Source organism: Bacillus rossius, chromosome 15, assembly GCF_032445375.1.
Source record: "Bacillus rossius redtenbacheri isolate Brsri chromosome 15, Brsri_v3, whole genome shotgun sequence".
Lineage (NCBI taxonomy): Eukaryota > Metazoa > Arthropoda > Insecta > Phasmatodea > Bacillidae > Bacillus > Bacillus rossius.
The window spans coordinates 32160251-32180724 of NC_086342.1; the positions used below are offsets into that span (position 1 = coordinate 32160251).

At 36.9% G+C, this 20474-nt stretch overlaps 1 protein-coding gene across 1 annotated transcript; it reads left to right on the top strand.

Annotated features, from left to right (window-relative positions):
• The first annotated feature begins 168 nt into the window (after positions 1–168).
• Positions 169–18107, top strand: LOC134539748 (toll-interacting protein-like). The gene is made up of 6 exons (XM_063382017.1): positions 169–484; positions 7234–7401; positions 9803–9936; positions 12536–12737; positions 13808–14014; positions 17967–18107. Exons 1-6 carry the CDS (start codon positions 437–439, stop codon positions 18075–18077), a joined length of 870 nt encoding a protein of 289 aa, XP_063238087.1. The 5' UTR covers positions 169–436; the 3' UTR covers positions 18078–18107.
• The last annotated feature ends 2367 nt before the right edge of the window (positions 18108–20474 follow it).

Sequence of the window (20474 nt, forward strand, 5' to 3'; positions counted from 1 at the left end):
ATTTAATACTTTCACTTTTAATTTCGTAAAAACCGGCCTTACCTTTGTAGACAGGGTTTAATAACGATTCCTTACTCCATAGTTTTACTTACCCGACCTTGTTTTTTACATATTGAGCTGCCAGTTACGGGAAGACCATTGGGGGAGAATTTTCGTTATTTTTATATTTAGTAGCTCTATTTTGTAACGGAACAATATCGTGTCTAAAAACACATCTATGTGTACAAATTTAAGGTGCATGACATAGCGACAACCGGTCGATAGAAACGTAGAGCAGCTGCGGTCATTTTGAGCAAGTTGAGAGAAACAGAATCCGTTACTCACCGTAATTACCGTGATTTTCTGTCACGAGACTTGATAAATAAAGTCACACGATATTTTTTTACGAATTGTTTAGTAAATTTACGTCGTGTAGTGACAACAGAAGAAGTTAGTGATGGCGACAGTATCTTCCGCTGAAAAAAATGCGGAACGTAGGAAGCGCGTAAGTTAATTAATTGAACTTTTCAAATACTTTATTGAGTTTTTATTAAATGATGTGAGACAATGAAACCGATGAATGTCCATTTCGCTCTCCTCCCAAGTAGTCCCTAGGGCTCTACACTAATTCACCACCCACTGATCACGATCCTTTTTACTCTTGGTGTGTCTAATCCCTGTGTTTACACCGTACTGCTTTTTGTACTTCATGTTACACTATCCATGCCCCGGGGGTATTCTAGATCCCGATACCATATAATGTCACCATGACGGCGCGGCGTCATTACCCCCTCTACATCCTTACGGGACATGTGCATTAATCTGGGTGTTTTGGGCGGAGAGCATTCACATGCTTGTTTTGCACAAAATAATTTTCCTTGTTAAATTATGTCTCAATCACTGGTGGGATAGCCTCCTGTGGGTTCATTCTGGGCAACAGAACACAAAAGCAGGAAAGTCTACACAATGGACTGCCAAACTAGATCTCGGATGTCTCTGCTATTCCTGTCATGCAATAAAAACAACCATATTGATTCCAGGGCTCTACAAATCTCGGTCACCATGACGCCTAACATTTCCTTACTGGCAGCCAAATGTTGCTGAGATCCCAAAATATAACTTTTCAGTGGTTTGAAAAACCTCAGCAAATTTTGTTTTTACAAAGTCTTGTACAGAAATGATTGGGTCCAAGAAAACCAGGACAGTATTTTAACTAGTGTGCTCGTAGATGAATAAAGTGTTTGTATTGCTAGGTTGTCAGCATCACCCATGGCACCCTCACTCACCGCAAATGCAACACACTTGTGCTCTAAAAGCTTAGCTACATCACATGTCTACTAGACAACAGTGCAACCTGAAAACAGGCATGTGTTGTGGGCGTGGCACTGCACCAGCTGTGTACTGTCGTTTAAGTACTCGTCTGCAGCGTGAGGTGTGATAAATAATCAAAATAAGCAGTAGACTGTGTGTGTGGTTCAAACAAATTAAGAGATTTTAAAATAAATATAAAATAAAAGAAAAAAATTTGTTCATGGAGTCCACATGTGACAGAAGCGAAACTTCTTGCTCATTAGGTATATATAGAGAAAAAATATTATTTTTTTATTGAACAAGAGATAATAATTGAGAACTTGCCTTTTTATTTTTTAAGCATGATGTTAAATATTGAGGTGAAGTTGGCTTTATCCCAGATTTATTCTGCTTCCCCTCCATTCCCCCACTCCAACTACCAAGCGCCAGAAGGCGGAGCTAAATCACAGGATGCCGCAGCAGTGGGCGGAGCAAGCCCACTGAAGAGCACAAAAGAGGGCGGAGCTTAAGTACAGGATGGCGCAGAAGTGGGTGTAGCTTAAACACAGGTTGTCCAAAAATAATTTCAGAATTTCCGTAAATAAATTTTCATAAATATTTTACATCATATCAAATCACAAAAAAAAAAAAAATATATGGTGAACACACCCCGTAAAGCAATAGCCAAAAGCCTCTAAACCATTTGACATAACAAAATCACGAAATTTGGATTAAAACAATTTTTTTGAAATAGAAAGAAAGAACGAAGGGATGAAGCTGATATGCTAATATGTTGAATAAAATGTCAGCTTCACACCCATATTTTAATTTTCGAGCAACACCCCGTACAGCAATGCCCAAATGCCACTGAACCATTTGACATCACATAATCACGAAATTTGGATTATTACAATTTTTTTGAAATAAAAAGAAAGAACGAAGGGATGAAGCTGATATGCTAATATGTTAAATGTAGTGTCAGCTTCACACCCATATTTTAATTTTCGAGCAACACTCCGTACAGCACTGCCCAAATGCCACTAAACCATTTAACATCACATAATCACGAAATTTGGATTATTACTTTTTTTTTAAGGTAGAAAGAAAGTATGAAGAGATGAAGCTGGTATGTTAATATGTTGAATGAAGTGTCAGCTTCAATCCCAGATTTTAATTTTCGAGCAACACCCCGTACAGCACTGCCCAAATGCCACTAAACCATTTAACATCATATAATCATGAAATATGGATTATTACAATTTTTTTAAGGTAGAAAGAAAGTATGAAGAGATGAAGCTGATATGTTAATATGTTGAATGAAGTGTCAGCTTCAATCCCAGATTTTAATTTTCGAGCAACACCCCGTACAGCACTGCCCAAATGCCACTAAACCATTTAACATCACATAATCACGAAATTTGGAATATTACAATTTTTTTAAGGTAGAAAGAAAGTATGAAGAGAAGAAGCTGATATGTTAATATGTTGAATGAAGTGTTAGCTTCAATCCCAGATTTTAATTTTCGAGCAACACCCCGTACAGCACTGCCCAAATGCCACTAAACCATTTAACATCACATAATCACGAAATTTGGATTATTACAATTTTTTTAAGGTAGAAAGAAAGTATGAAGAGATGAAGCTGATATGTTAATATGTTGAATTAAGTGTCAGCTTCAATCCCAGATTTTAATTTTCGAGCAACACCCCGTACAGCACAGCCCAAATGCCTCTAAACCATTTAACATCACATAATCACAAAATTGTAATAATCCAAATTTCGTGATTATGTGATGTTAAATGGTTTAGTGGCATTTGGCCAGTGCTGTACGGGGTGTTGCTTGAAAATTAAAATCTGGGATTGAAGCCGACACTTCATTCAACATATTAACATATCAGCTTCATCTCTTCATACTTTCTTTCTACCTTAAAAAAAAGTAATAATCCAAATTTCGTGATTATGTGATGTTAAATGGTTTAGTGGCATTTGGGCAGTGCTGTACGGGGTGTTGCACGAAAATTAAAATCTGGGATTGAAGCTGACACTTCATTCAACATATTAACATATCAGCTTCATCTCTTCCTACTTTCTTTCTACCTTAAAAAAATTGTAATAATCCAAATTTCGTGATTATGTGATGTTAAATGGTTTAGTGGCATTTGGGCAGTGCTGTACGGGGTGTTGCTCGAAAATTAAAATCTGGGATTGAAGCTAACACTTCATTCAACATATTAACATATCAGCTTCATCTCTTCCTACTTTCTTTCTACCTTAAAAAAATTGTAATAATCCAAATTTCGTGATTATGTGATGTTAAATGGTTTAGTGGCATTTGGGCAGTGCTGTACGGGGTGTTGCTCGAAAATTAAAATCTGGGATTGAAGCTGACACTTAATTCAACATATTAACATATCAGCTTCATCTCTTCATACTTTCTTTGTACCTTAAAAAAATTGTAATAATCCAAATTTCGTGATTATGTGATGTTAAATGGTTTAGTGGCATTTGGCCAGTGCTGTACGGGGTGTTGCTCGAAAATTAAAATCTGGGATTGAAGCTGACACTTCATTCAACATATTAACATATCAGCTTCATCTCTTCATACTTTCTTTCTACCTTAAAAAAAAGTAATAATCCAAATTTCGTGATTATGTGATGTTAAATGGTTTAGTGGCATTTGGGCAGTGCTGTACGGGGTGTTGCTCGAAAATTAAAATCTGGGATTGAAGCTAACACTTCATTCAACATATTAACATATCAGCTTCATCTCTTCCTACTTTCTTTCTACCTTAAAAAAATTGTAATAATCCAAATTTCGTGATTATGTGATGTTAAATGGTTTAGTGGCATTTGGGCAGTGCTGTACGGGGTGTTGCTCGAAAATTAAAATCTGGGATTGAAGCTAACACTTCATTCAACATATTAACATATCAGCTTCATCTCTTCCTACTTTCTTTCTACCTTAAAAAAATTGTAATAATCCAAATTTCGTGATTATGTGATGTTAAATGGTTTAGTGGCATTTGGCCAGTGCTGTACGGGGTGTTGCTCGAAAATTAAAATCTGGGATTGAAGCTGACACTTCATTCAACATATTAACATATCAGCTTCATCTCTTCATACTTTCTTTCTACCTTAAAAAAAAGTAATAATCCAAATTTCGTGATTATGTGATGTTAAATGGTTTAGTGGCATTTGGGCAGTGCTGTACGGGGTGTTGCTCGAAAATTAAAATCTGGGATTGAAGCTGACACTTCATTCAACATATTAACATATCAGCTTCATCTCTTCCTACTTTCTTTCTACCTTAAAAAAATTGTAATAATCCAAATTTCGTGATTATGTGATGTTAAATGGTTTAGTGGCATTTGGGCAGTGCTGTACGGGGTGTTGCTCGAAAATTAAAATCTGGGATTGAAGCTAACACTTCATTCAACATATTAACATATCAGCTTCATCTCTTCCTACTTTCTTTCTACCTTAAAAAAATTGTAATAATCCAAATTTCGTGATTATGTGATGTTAAATGGTTTAGTGGCATTTGGGCAGTGCTGTACGGGGTGTTGCTCGAAAATTAAAATCTGGGATTGAAGCTGACACTTCATTCAACATATTAACATATCAGCTACATCTCTTCATACTTTCTTTCTACCTTAAAAAAAAAGTAATAATCCAAATTTCGTGATTATGTGATGTTAAATGGTTTAGTGGCATTTGGGCAGTGCTGTACGGGGTGTTGCTCGAAAATTAAAATCTGGGATTGAAGCTAACACTTCATTCAACATATTAAGATATCAGCTTCATCTCTTCCTACTTTCTTTCTACCTTAAAAAAATTGTAATAATCCAAATTTCGTGATTATGTGATGTTAAATGGTTTAGTGGCATTTGGGCAGTGCTGTACGGGGTGTTGCTCGAAAATTAAAATCTGGGATTGAAGCTAACACTTCATTCAACATATTAACATATCAGCTTCATCTCTTCCTACTTTCTTTCTACCTTAAAAAAATTGTAATAATCCAAATTTCGTGATTATGTGATGTTAAATGGTTTAGTGGCATTTGGGCAGTGCTGTACGGGGTGTTGCTCGAAAATTAAAATCTGGGATTGAAGCTGACACTTCATTCAACATATTAACATATCAGCTTCATCTCTTCATACTTTCTTTCTACCTTAAAAAAAAGTAATAATCCAAATTTCGTGATTATGTGATGTTAAATGGTTTAGTGGCATTTGGGCAGTGCTGTACGGGGTGTTGCTCGAAAATTAAAATCTGGGATTGAAGCTAACACTTCATTCAACATATTAACATATCAGCTTCATATCTTCATACTTTCTTTCTACCTTAAAAAAATTGTAATAATCCAAATTTCGTGATTATGTCATGTTAAATGGTTTAGTGGCATTTGGGCAGTGCTGTACGGGGTGTTGCTCGAAAATTAAAATTGGGATTGAAGCTGACACTTCATTCAACATATTAACATATCAGCTTCATATCTTCATACTTTCTTTCTACCTTAAAAAAATTGTAATAATCCAAATTTCGTGATTATGTCATGTTAAATGGTTTAGTGGCATTTGGGCAGTTCTGTACGGGGCTATTGCTTTAAGGGGTGTGTTCACCATAATCTAATTTTTTTTTGTGATTAGATATGATGTTAAATATTTATGAAAATTTAATTACGGAAATTCTGAAATTATTTTTTGTACAACCTGTGTTTAAGATACACCCACTTCTGCGGCATCCTGTACTTAAGCTCCGCCCTCTGTTGTGCTCTTCAGCGGGCTTGCTCCGCCCACTGCTGCGGCATCCTGTGATTTAGCTCCGCCCACTGGCGCTTGGTAGTTGGAGTGGGGGAATGGAGGGGAATCAGAATAAATCTGGGATAAAGCCAACTTCACCTCAGTTGTTAAATCACAATCTCCAGCTGAATAAAATGAAAGAAGAAGAAAAAAAACCTGAAATCAAACATAAATATCACCAATAAAGTCTATCTCACAAGTCTATAAATAAGTACTTTTGACATTTCAAATCACAGTGTTCACGTACCAAAAATACACTTATAAAGCTAACAAATCTAAAAGTTTTTTTTTTTTTTTTTTACATTTTCAATCACACTATTCACATAAAAATGAGCGATACTTATAAAGTTAATTGCGCAAATCAATCTCTCTTTTTCATATGGATAAATAAATTTTAGATACCCTACTTTAAATAAAATAAAAGAAATATGGTAACTTAAATCGTTAGCCATTATGAAACAGGAGTAGACAAACATGAGCGGTGTTAAGAGAATTCTGTACCATCACTGGTGCGTCATTTCTCCCTCTCCCCTGCCGTCTCTGCCAGTCGTTACAACCAGCATATAGCACTCCAACGTACCTATCCCCCCCTTTTTTTTGCCATCTTCCCATTCGACGGCTAGTGTATGCGTTGGAGTGGCGTCACCACGATACACTCTTCTCCTCTACCGGTTCCCCCACCACGTACCTAAATATTCCCCTCGTGCAATTGGAATTTTCGTAACTCTCGGAAATTTTAGCTCCCTCAGCAAACAAATTTCACTTCAAAAACCTCATGGAGTCTAATCAGGGTGTCCACAGTTAGTACTTTTGTACTAGATCTAGTACTTTTATAAGTTTTTTAGTGGTCAAGTACAGATCTAGTACTTTTTTCTTTAATTAAATATTATTACAGTAACTCCAATATGTTTTATTATTAAGTGTAATTATTTTTAAAAACAATGGAACGTATGTGTGTGTTTGGTGTGATATATTTAAGTTAGAGCATTGCAATGTCATAATAACTTCCTGAATTGTTAAAACCATAACTAATTATAATTTAGTAATTTTTTTTTTCAAATCTAGTACTTTTTTTTTGCCCTAGTTGGTACGAAATATTGTTTTCCTTGTGGACACCCTGCGACTACGAGAAGTGAGCGTGGTGTGCGGGCGTGCTGGCAGGTGTTCGTGGGGGACCTGCCGCCGGACTTCCTGCGCATCGCGGCCGCGTCGCAGCAGCAGCAGGAGGCGGCGGACCAGCAGGCCGCGCTGGCCCTCCAGCAGCAGATGGCAGGCGTCGCCGCCTACGCCCACAGCACGGCCGGCCGGCTCAGCATCACCGTGGCCCAGGTCGGCCGTTCTCACTCGCCCGCTCGCGGAGTCTCTCATCCTCGTGCGTCGGCCTTTTGCCCGCTGTGGTACTGACGGGAGTGGGAGTCCACATATCTGCCTTGATAACTTTGTATTTGTCTTTTTATTTTGTGCCCACCATACAAGTCTATAGACTGTTGGTAGGCATGTTACAATTTTAAATGAATAATAAATATTTTTATACTAGCCAAATAATTGCAGTAATGCAACAGGGTGTAGTAAAATAATTTTCTGTGATTGTTTATTTATCATGTAACACAGCCCATAACGTTTTTACAATACAAAATTACTAAAAATGTTGATAATTGGGTAAATACGTCAAAAATCATTTTTAAAATTCCTTTTTTTTTTATTAAAAAAAAAAAACCCTAAGTTAGTTTGGATTAGCTGGATTTTCAGATTAGCAGAACTTCAGTGTAGTTGAACAATTCTGGAAGTATTTATTTATTTATTTATTTATTTATTTATTTATTTTTCGAAGATCCCACAATGTTGTGGGATACAGAACTGACAAGTCATACAATCTAGAATATATTCACATGCAGTGCTATTTGCATTTAAAAAAGTTTACCTCCTTAAAATTCAATACCTAGTTCATTTCTAAAAAAAATATTGTACAGTATATACATAATAATTGTAAAATTAAGTTTAGGTAACAGTATTCATGAAGCAAATTTTAGCGCATTATACAGTAGGTAAACTATAAAATATCATGTCAACTAAACGACATTTCAAATTCTATATTTTCTGTCAAATTAAGGAATTAAAGAGTTATGGTCAAAGTTTTTGAAAACCAATTACAGTAGATTCCTGATTAACCAAGCTTAAATTATCCGAGGTTCCGTATTGTCCAAACCAACCTAGATTTCCATTTCTAACCGTTATCTATAAACCTAAAAAAAAATAATAAAGATAATAATCTCAAATATGTTTTTTTTATGATGAATCATGAAGTGATGTGAAAGATTCTACATGGAAGAAGAGGTGAAAAAACTGTCACCCTGAAAAATGATACCACGAGGCGAACTGAAAACCAAGATGGTTTTCTTATTGTATCCGTGTTAGCCAAGATTTTGTTTTCCCAAGGTTTACACGGTTCACATTTTCTCAGTTATTCAAGAGTCTACTGTATAAGAATATCCACTGGTTTGTAATTGTGAGTGTATACTAGTGGACAATAAAATTATGACCAGGCTTTGTACTTTCCGTAGATCTCAACCTCAATAGGGCAGTGCTCATGGATGAGGGCACAGTTGCAGTGTTGCAAAACAGTCAACGACATAAGGCTTGACCGAAACTGTGTTCCGGTCCGTCGTCTCAGAACTTTAGTTCATCTCAGCTAGTCTGGACACTTGAATTTTCACTGAGTGTTTTACTTTCTTCTGATTAGGAATTTAACCATGCATTTTAATTTGTTTTAAGTAGGAAGACATTTAAGATTAGCTACGTTTATTGGGAATTACGAACAGTTACACTCTACTACTTTCCATATAAATTCTAATTGTATGCCTGGAAATGTTTCTTTAAGGCTAATTTAATTTTATGACATATTTAAGGGGATGAACCTCACTATCTTGTATTATTGTATAGAACCACTGCTGCAATCAGATATCGTATTACATTTTTTGGTTCGACAAATGATTGCTCGTTTGTTGAAGCGAATGTTCTTGACCTGAAGTAATTATTGAGTATATATAGTCATCCACATGAAATAATTACTATAATTAGTTATTTTAAATTATTACACTGTAATAAAGCTTGGAAAAAATTTATGTTTGGTCATATAAATAATTTGAATAAGTTATTTAAAATATAATTTATGGGAAAAAGTATTAGTTTTAGATGGCAAGGATGGTTAATTAGTTCAATTAGTTATAGATGGCAATAATGTTTAATTAGTTATAGACGTCAAGGATGTTTAATAACGTAATTGTCAGGGGGCAAGAGCTAACAAGTTTTATTTAATCAGGCTCTTGAAAACATTGAAGGTTCTCTTTAGAAAATAGCTGGTAGTTCTGAACTTTGAAGGTGGGATTAAAACCTTACCTAGTTATTGCTGTATTGAGCCAGAGATTATTGTGAAAATTGTAACCAAACTGAATCATTCTTAGGCTCATTAGCTTAGACTACTACATTATTTATTAGTTTGTTATATCAAATTTGACTAAAATTATTTATTTACATTTTTGACATTAAAAAACTGTTGTGCATTAATAGTGTGGATAATTAACTACAATATTTTAATGGCAAATTTTTGCGTTAATTATATGCAAGACATGTTACTTCTTTAACCATGTTGTAAAGGCCTTACTAAGCATAGCCATGTACTAAAGTAATTCTGACATTATATTCATTTTTAAATGCTTAATTTATTTTGCAGGCAAAGTTGGCAAAGAACTATGGCATGACTCGGATGGACCCCTACGCAAGGTTGAGAGTTGGGCACTGCGTGTACGAAACACACACTGATCCGAACGGAGGCAAGAACCCGAGATGGAACAAAGTTATACAGTGGTATGCATACGTTGAGTAATACGTAGCTGTTTCTGATGCAGCTGTGTCTGTTTGTTGTCATGGGTGTTACGTAGCCATGTGCCATGTTGCTGGTTTTATGTTTTTTTTTTCCAATATTAATATAGGTAGCAATTCAGTTACAAAAATTAGCATGTTTTATTACTATCGATTTGACATAAATAACACATACAAATTATGTACCTCCAAACATTACAGATGCACACAAAAGTACAAAACACAGGCTGATTTCATTTTATAAAAACTAAGAGTGTGGACAACTAAACAGAAGGTTTTCAATAGGCTTAATATTAACAAGTTTAGAGTTTAAAAAAAAAAAAATATTTTCAGAAAACTCACCAAAATGCAGACTTCATGAAGATAAAAAAAATTAATGTCAAAAGTCTGGGTTTTATTGTAAAAAACCCACTTGGGGGTAGGTTTTTTTATTTTTTAAACCTGGTTTTTGCCAACCCTGGTATGAAAATTTTGTATGTGTATAGCCTGAAGTACGGAGCTAGGTGGTGTAGATGTAAGACTCTGGACTCTCATTCCAGAGTATCCGGGTTCAAACTCCACTCGGGCAAACCTGATATCATTGTTTTTCTGAAATCTCTCCAGGCAAATACTGGTATGGTTTGTTACTATAGTCCACGTTCGATTCCTTCGTCAGTATCTCTGATTTTTAGTGTGCATTTCCATCTCCAATGGCCTTGTCAAGGTTTGGCAAAACTCCAGTTTTTTTTTAAAATCCAACCGTGGTTTTTATTTATTTATTTAATAAAACTAAGTTTTTTTTTGTCATTACCTGGGTTTTTTTTCCTTCAAAAGTCTTCATATTGGAGGGTTTTCTGGAAATAATTTTTTTTAACAGTAAACTTGTTAATATTAAGCCTATAGAAAATCTTTCTGTTTACTTGTATACACTCTTAATGAAATGTTATTTATCCATCAATTGTATGAATTTCTAAGGTTTTGTTTATAATAAGCTGAAATGAGGCCCCCCCCTCTCCCCCCCCCCCCCCCCCCCATTTTTTTTGCATCTGTAATATACATGTGTATTTTTCATCAAATTTCAAAATTTTAGTTTGGATTACATGTACATTTATTGTATTAAGAAAACTTTTTTTTGTAGCAGAAATCCAAAGTTTTACTGTATGAGATCTATTTAAGAGTACATAATAGGCTTCCATATTTTTGTTATCATTTTTAAAAGAATGGAAAGTGGAGGAATGATTTCTAAATACAATTATAATGAAAAATAAAAATATGTATTAAATTTTGAAAATGTTTATTATAATGAATTCTACATGGACACATATAATCTGTATGTAGTATCATATTATAAAAAATAAAACACAACATTTTGTACTTAAAATGAAGAAAACAAATTTAACTTTGTATATTTAACATTATTAATATTTAATAATTAAACTTATTAATCTTTTAACTTTGTACTTGAAATAGAGAAAAACTTAGTCATCTTTATGTAAATTAATTAATTAATTTTTGTTTATTATTTACCTACATTAATGTGCATTAATCTTTAACTATTGCATGTAGTCTTTGGTATTTCAATCAAATTTTTAATCAGTCTCAATTTTCAATTATCTAACTCTGTAATAGTGTAGCTCCCCCTTTTAACCAACTTTGGTATCTCTGTTTCTGTATCAAATCCTCCCAACGATACAATTGTTTGTCTTGAATAATAGCTGGCCATCGCCAAAATTTAAATCCTCACTTCATACAGCTAACCATTACACCCTCTTCAAAAACAGAAATAACTTTTCCAGGATACTTTTCATTGTCCCATTTAACTAGGACATGATCTCCAATTGTTGCAATTTGCTGGTTGCCAGAGATGACAGAAGATCCATCATTTTCAAAATCAGTTGTTACACTTTCTGTGGACATTACAGTGTATCTTGAATATGCAAAGAAGAAGGTAGATAAATTCAGTCATTATTATTATCACTATTGATTGTATCAATTTTCATTGACTTTCGAGGGGACCTGTTTCATATATTGGTGCTACGATTGCCATGGAATGTTTGAAAATATCCTTAATGATTGTGAGTACAATCTTCTATGCAATATATGCATGGAAGTCTTTGAGACTGTAAATTGTTGAAAAATATTATCTGGTGAATTTTTTTAAGTACCCCGAAATGTAGGAATATTCGTAGAATTTTTGTTATGAGGTCATCCATTAGAGAAATATGTGCCATGGTTACCTCAAATAATAAAATAGAGGGACATCTGGTCTGAAGGATCGGTATCAAGGAATTCAAGTCTATGATGTCGTGGCCTTCGGCTACGACTTTATCAGCCGTTCTTTTCAGGGTTGCACCTACACCATTACTGTGCCCTAGTTCAGAATAATGCCATTGAAAGTGAGTAATTTCTGGATAAAGAATTTTTGGGTGATGACACACCATTACAAATGTAATTTTATTTTTATATTGATTAACAGGCCCGTCACTCAACACATGTAATCTGGTTATAGGTAATCATTGAGTTTTAATCCAGCCCAATATACATATTTCGGTTTTATCGCAATTCGTCGTGTGATCTTGTCCGTACCCATTTGTGTCTGTTCCAGCCTTCTCCCCCAAGGCGTCACGAGCATCTACATAGAGATTTACGACGAGTGCTCCTTCACGATGGACGAGCTGATAGCCTGGGCACACATTCCCATCCCTCAAGCGGTTCTGAGTGGGGAGACCCATGACGACTGGTACCCTCTCACGGGCAAGATAGGCGAAGGCCAGGAGGGAATGATCAACCTGGTGCTTAGTTACTCGGTGAGATCTGGTGATGGCATTCATCTGTGCAACAGCCCACTTGTAAATTATTGACTGGCACACTGGTGCATGCTTGGTCACCAAGACCGACTTTGTTGTAACTTATTTTTAATGCTGGTTTGATTTTTTTTTAAATTTAGCTAACCTTAACTAGCAAATTGTTCTTATAATTTTACGTTATTGTTAACTGTACCTAACCTAACCGACCGTTAAGACAGTAAACTATCAGAAAAATATTTAACGTATCACTTATCCATTTTACGGAATGACAAGATTTATTACAAAGGTAATCACAGTAAAGCACTGATTATCCGAATACTGATCAACCGATCCAGTCACCAAATTCACATTTTCACGCCACGCAGTGCCACTAGGGGGCGCTAGTGCCGTGGCACTGCAGAAGTTTCCCCATCCCTGCCGACCGGCCTATGTGAACGACCTCACCCTGTCAGCGACGTGTGAGCGCTCACCTCAGTTCACTATGACGCAATGCAGGCCCCTTCCCACCCTTCCCCCTACCTTTGCAGAGTATTCTTATGCAATTATAATTTTTTTTTATTGAAAGATCTAATTCCACACATAACAAAATTTAGCTCATAAATGTTTCTTGTGATTTACAGGAACAAAACTTACTAATCAAGATCTTATCATTTAAATTATCTGAATAATTTGTATAATACCCAGTTAAATTCTCCTCAAAATAAATAAATTAGTGAATTGAAGTCAAAGTGTGAAAAAAAAGAGGAAATAAATAAATTTATTATTTTAAAAAAAAATTCCTATTCTGTGGAAAATCTCTGTCTTACTGTACCCTTTCTGTGGTTAAGTCCCAGTCAGATGTGCAAATTTTCTGGACTTTAGTCTCTAGTTCAACATGATGTTGATGGCTTTCATTTGAACATACTGAGAACGAAATAACTAACGTAATAAAAATAGCTGGTTTAATCTTTAAAAACCTGTTTTGAAATTTAAAAAAACAGGTTTTTTTTTTAAAGCTGGTTTCATCCAACCCAGTGTCATGGTGACCTGTAGGGCTTGTAGAGCCCTTCTAATGACGTGATTGTTTCCAGAACACGCCGATGGTTCTGCAGAACGCCACGGCAGCCCCCTACATGTACCCCTCGGTGGCCCCGGTGATGATGGTGCCGACACCCCTGTACGGCATGAGGCCCCAGTACGCCCCTGTGACAGTCCAGTACGGGGGCGTGCCGCCACAACAACAACAACAACAACAACAACCGGTGCAGCCCGTGTTTGCCGAGCAGGAGCTCAAGCAGGTATTATAGCAGTGAGGCCAGGTTTGTAAACTACATGACGCAACTGTCGTGTATAGAGCATGCAAGGTGCAAGATGCTACCAACTCCTAACTTAAAATTGTAAAACAGTAGAAAGAATCTATCCCGGAGTTCTTTTGATAAGTCATATATATCATAATCGTGAAAACAAAATAAATTCTCAACAACAAGGGTTATTTGCCTTTACGGTTGGAAAGTTTAACAAGTTTTACTGGTCGTGATGTGTCACAACAAAAAGAACATTGTGGGCTTTTATGCACAAAAATGCATGTGTCTGTTACAGTTTTCGGAACACTTCTATTCAAATTTTGCCGTTGGAAACACAAGCCAAAATGCAAAAAAGGTGAAAGTTGAACAATAGTTACGTTTCGTTATTGCGCCTTGTGTGTGTTATTAACCGGTATTCTAAAATGTGGTCCTGAACATTTTGCGTCATGCGTTCCTGCGTCTAGTGTAGTTTATAAACCAGGTCCTAAGCCGAATATACGTACTTGTCCCTGGAAGTGACATCACGAGGACTTTCCCTACTGCAAGTGAAGTAGACTAGTAAACGAATCAGTACCTACTCTTCTTGCAATCCCAGGTAAAGAAATGCTGCCATTTTGAAAAATGTTTTGTCAATTATATTGGATTGAACACCTAAGTACGGTAAACTCTCAAGTATCTGGGCCTGGATTACCCGGTTTTTGGGTTATCTGTGCTTGAATTTTGTTTAATTATTAGTTTGTTATTTTTTAAGCCTGTTAAAAAAAAATTGCATCACTCAGGCACACTTCTTTGCTTGGTCGTTCTATATTTTAACCATCCTGTTACAGTGTCAGAAAGCTGTTTGGTTCCACCATGCATATTGCCCACCCTGTCACATCTGTTACACTTTAAACCTGAGGGGAATGCTATAATTGCTGCTTCATGTCTTCAGTCTCCATCTTGTTTGTTTTACGTGCCGTTATGCCTCTTTCTCCCCGCCGATCGGCCTGGCAGGCATCCGGGTGACGTGACTGGCATTTGGCTAGAGGAAGGGACACAGGAAAGATCTAAAAACAAACTGGCCAGAATTTGCATGATCTTATCTTGAGAAGTGTTGAGTTAACTTTCCTTCATCGGCTGTAGTAATTGACCGTGAACTAGCAACATACCCTCTTTTATCGCATAATCGTCGCATTCGCGTAATCATCGCACCCATATTTTAGGCGGTCGAAATTGCGATAAACAAACTTATCGCGTAAACTCACATGATGTTTTTGGTCCCGCTTGTAGATGCCGAGTGCTTTGTGTAGGTATCTTTTCCATATAAAACAATGTATTTTGAAGTAGAAATCTAAAATTTAATTCGTTCATTACCACTTATTTATTTAATTAACGGAAATACGAAGTTGTCTGACGTGTAAATGTAAATTTTCTTTTAAAGACGTTATTTCCTTTATCTGATTGTCTGCGTTGCCGTGGCGTACAGCTTATAAAAATGTAGCCAGCGCATCATTCATGTTTGGTTATGTTGCTTCCTGTATAGAGTGCGCGCATGCAGTCGAATATCTATATCTCGCCGATTGGATGCAATGCACACTCTCCGTCAGGTGCTGAGTTAACTACATTTTTAAAGCCCACATTCTTTCGTGGCAAGTGTGTACTACGACACGTTAGTTCACGTCAGATTTCAAGTGGCTTGTGTTTGCGTTAGAGTTTTGGTTTTTTTATTTAAAGTTGAAGAAAGGTTTTTGTTGAATGAATTATTAATATAAAATGTATGGTGTGCTCTTGTATACTCCACCTTTTTTTTTTATATAAACATACTTTCCATGAACAGGTTTTGTTTTTATGAATAACTTTACCTAAAAAAAATTTTTTCCCGCGTAATGGTTGCACCCCTACTTTTCAAACTAGATTTTAGAATAAAATGTGCAACGATTATGCGAGAAAACACGGTACGTGAAGGTAATCTTCACTTGTTTATCATGACAGGTTTTCATGACTCCAAAAAAAATTGGTTGTAAAGTTGGTTTACGGACGATAGTTTAACGTGACGTCATAACAAAACATTGATGAAATGATTGCATACTTTTATGAATAAAATTGAATCATTTTTATTGAATTTGCAACTATTTTGGATGGATACAAAGAAGGAGTGAAATGAAATCTACAATTTAATTGATAAATTTACTTTTATTCACACTAATAATTCAAATATGTTTATTACTTTAACAAAGAGATTATTTTAACTATAACTTTTATGCATGTTTGCTATTTAACTTCTTCCAATCTGTGTTATTCTGTTAAGGATAGGACAATGATTGGAAAAGTAGGAAACAAATGGGAGTGTTTCAAGTTTAATGTGCCTCGAAAAAGTCAAATCGATGGTTGTTCCAATCGAGTGGAAGAGAGATAGATGCGGCGCAAGCGTACAATGAGCGTAACGTGACACACTGTAATGGGACACTTTTTCGTGTGTGCAGCCGGCATTCATCGATTTATTAGACGTCATGTCAAAAAAATTGTTTTCTCGTGATATTTATTTCCCACATTTGTTACTGTAACATATCATGAACACTGTAGCCAAGGCTCTGCAAGATGTGCATGTATTGCTGCATCCAGCTTTGATTTGTGGAAACTTACGTGTGCTAGGTGTGTGAAAAGCACTACTCTGAGAATTGGTGTATTTAAGGGCTACTTATATATTAGTCCTCCAGCCTGGCACAAGTCCTCTGCGTGCTAGTTTGTTGAAAGGACAAGGAACTGAGAAGAAAGAATTACTTACTGCCGAGGGGTAGAAGTATTAAATACAAGGAAGGGGGAGAGAGGAGTGAGTGATACCGCCTCTCCAGCAGACGAAGACAGGCTGCATGGCGACTCAGTGTTGTATTGTTAACGTTCCAGTAAGCTAAGACAGCACACAAAGACTTCACTTGTGCTGAAGACAAATATACGGTGCAACCCAAATTCAAGGTGGCCCTTGCCATGAAACTGGTTATCTGGGCATAGGTAGGTCCCAATCAACACTGATAATTGAGAGTTTACTGTAATTTAAAGGCTTGTAAATAAAATACTTTTCATTTAAAATTTTGCCAGAATTAACATTAGAAAATATTAAATAATTTAACGGGTTTATAAAGAAGATTCAACAAATACATTCGCAATGCTGATCGTAAGTTACTAAATGATAGAAACTTAGGTAGATTGCCATAAATTTGTGTGTTTGCAGTCAAGTTTTTTTTATCATGGGAATGTTTCAGCAAGCATTATTTTTACCTTTAACTTTCACAAGTATGAGACTGTCCAAGTCTAAGAAAGACGTTGGGTAGCCCTTTGTGACTTCTCACTGTCTCTTGGATACATTTTGTAACTGATGTAAAAAATCTTGCCTGTGTAAGTTTCATTTATCATAATAGAAAAAAAAATTGAATATATTTTTCTTGTTCAATTGTTTTGCCTGCCTAAATAAGATGTGGCACAAAATCACATTTGAAAATAATATAGTAAAAGTATTAAATTTTCACTTTATTTTACAATTTATGTTTAGGAAGGCAGAAAATTTGACAAGTTAAACAGTATTCAGTTTGTCATTTTCAAAGAAGACCAAATTTATATTGCCTTAAATTCAATTACTTACATTTACATAAAACACATTTCTTATTTATGTAGACAGTCTGCCAACAAATATTTTTCAAGCTTATAAGATACTTTCAAGTATTTTATAAACTTGAAATTTTAATTTTGGAGACCTTATGTATATTTTTATTGAGAAACTTATAAGCATGTAATTGTATTTAAGACTTCAAGTTACTTTTGTCTTCTTTTAATGACGGACAAATAATGTGAAAAAGAATACAGTGCAGACTGAGGAAACAATTTGCCTTTGATTTAGAAATAGTTGAAGACCACGGTTTTTGAGTTAACCTAAGTTGGTCAGTTTATTTAATAAAAGAATTCTGTTTTTCAGATTGAAGAAATGTTCCCAAACATGGACAAAGAAGTTGTCAAGTCTGTGTATGAAGCAAACCGAGGAAACAAGGATGCGACTATAAATTCTCTGTTACAAATGTCAGAATAAAGCTATCTTAAAATTGTGATTCTAACATTATATATTTGTATAAATTTGTACCTATAATTGATGTTGAGGGCTTTGAAACATCTTGCTGACTAAAATAACTTGTGATACATTCTGTGCTGCCATGCGTACTGTACATTTAAGTGATTTCAGCTTGCATCTTGTGCCAACAATCTACAGCGGTGTGGAAACATTTTATTGTATTTTGATTAGCTTTAAACTGAACATGTTTACAGCTTGTATAAATGTCTGAAAATATTTTATAAATTGTTGCTAGATATTTGTGTTCAATAAACTGTGTTTGTGAAAAAATGAATGGGACTTCATCTAGGTACAATTAAGTTATTTTTATTGACGATCCTTACCATAGTACAGTGAAACTTTAACTGGCAAAGTTGGGGCCAGGGCTGTGATGTATGACCCAATTGACAGATAACTCAAATCTACGTATTGATACATATGTTCAGTGATGTTAATTCGTGTGTACTTTTTTATGAGAAACGGATAACGTAAACTAAAGGTTGAATATGACGATCAATCGAAGTTGTACTATATTTTTAATTGAATTTGAATAGTGCAATAGATCCATGTTGCACATTTAATGCCACATTAAACATAATGTTATATAGCTAAGTGAAAGAAATGTTTTTTATTTATTCATGCTTTCTGCTGTTTGCAGCACTGTTTGAGTTTGCATTTATAAAAATCTATGACCTATTTAAGTTTTGATTAGAGTTCAACGCTACACGGTTATGCACAGAGACTTACGGTGACAACCTGCAAGATGACAGTGGGTACCGACTCTGTGCTCTTATATTTGAGTCAAGTTAAGGTGTTCGGCAGGGATGTGCACCAGGGAGTGTGGGGGGGAGTGAGTTAATGGGGAAATTGATTGCCTTCTGAAAGCCATGTTCGGCAGTCTCCAACCACTCCGCGCTGGGTCAAGACGTGTGTAAGTGAGCTGCCTTCAATTTTGTCCCACCGATAATTCTCTCTGTACTCGACATAATAACCAAAACTTTTTACCTCAGTGCTGCTCACTTTGACTCTGCGTTTTTTTTGTGGACCTGGGCTTATCTCGACCGTTTTCCTTAGTGGTTCCGCACCGCTTCGCGGACCATGCAATTTACGGCACTGGCCGAATCCAGCCACCTCGCTTTCGCTAAGATCGCCACGCATACGCCTGCCGGCTGCAACCTCAAGTAAGTGTAAAGTGTAATTTAAAATAACACTCACTGAGCCCCCTTAAGACAGTTGACTTCCGGTGCTGACCGTCTCCAGAGCACTAGTAACCACGCCGTGGCAAATTGACAGTGTTATGTTAGTGTCGTGTTTTGTTCTGTAATCAACGTGTGTTAATGTAACTGTACAATGGCTCGGATGCCGCATAGCGCATTCGCATAGTTTTTGTAGCGGTTCTGCCACCGCGTAGTGTATCTATAGGGAGTACAGCGTACCCATGCGTACCACCGGAGAAGTACGTGAATTAAACACAGATTAATATAAACTGTGTTGCTTATGATTATTTCCCACCACTCCATCCTCCACACTTCCGAGTGGCCTCACAACCAAGTAGGGAAGTTCAGGATAGATTTCAAGCCACGTACCTGGCGGGGCACACGGGAGCAGATTACCCACGACCCACCACCAACGGCCTAGTGTCCCACTAGCCTAGGGCCCCCCTAGACAGCAGCACCGCAATGCCCGTAGCGCCCATCAGGTACAACACGGGCCTTTTACAGACCCTGGGTGACGGCAAACGGTGCCCTTGCGTTGGGCATAATAGCAGAGCCAGAAACCAAGACAATCGGATCAAGATCAGACAAAGGGGATGGAAGACGGCCATTTTGGACGCGTGCAGTGGGTTTTGGTGCGCAGAGAAGCTGCGACAAAGGGACAACCCGGAAGAGTGCGGCCCTCTGCCAACTTTCACTTTCACCGCCACGCACCCCCCTCCAGGCTTTCAGCGAGCATCCTTGTCCGGACACCACCCCCACCTCCCCACATCCACCGCTCCCCTCCCATTCACGCACATCTGCCCGCGTGCCAGCTTCACCCCAACCCCCGCACACCATCACCCAGGAGCGGGTTGTCAACAGAGCCACACCTGCGCGCGGAGGTTGTCAACAGGAGCCACGTGTACGCACGGAGTAAATATCGACACCGAAGCCCCGCGCGACGCGATGGCGGACAGGCTCAAGACAAACACCTGTGGAGTCTCCTACTGGCCACGGGGCAGAGACCTGCTGATGGGAGAGGCTAATCCGCTACAGACAGTCAAATGTGTGCCGGACAGCAACTCACCGAGGATCAAAACCGAAGCGCTCCTGGAACCGTGCTACAACAGCACAGAGACGCATACGCAGGCGAGAACACCACCAGTGAACAACATCCCCTTGC

Excerpts from the sequence above, each read along its gene's own strand:
- LOC134539748 (XM_063382017.1), top strand. The coding sequence starts at position 437 with ATGGCGACAGTATCTTCCGCTGAAAAAAATGCGGAACGTAGGAAGCGC. Across the intron at positions 9,937-12,535 it reads TGGAACAAAGTTATACAGTG|CCTTCTCCCCCAAGGCGTCA; the intron begins GTATGCATACGT and ends TGTCTGTTCCAG. Across the intron at positions 14,015-17,966 it reads CCGAGCAGGAGCTCAAGCAG|ATTGAAGAAATGTTCCCAAA; the intron begins GTATTATAGCAG and ends TCTGTTTTTCAG.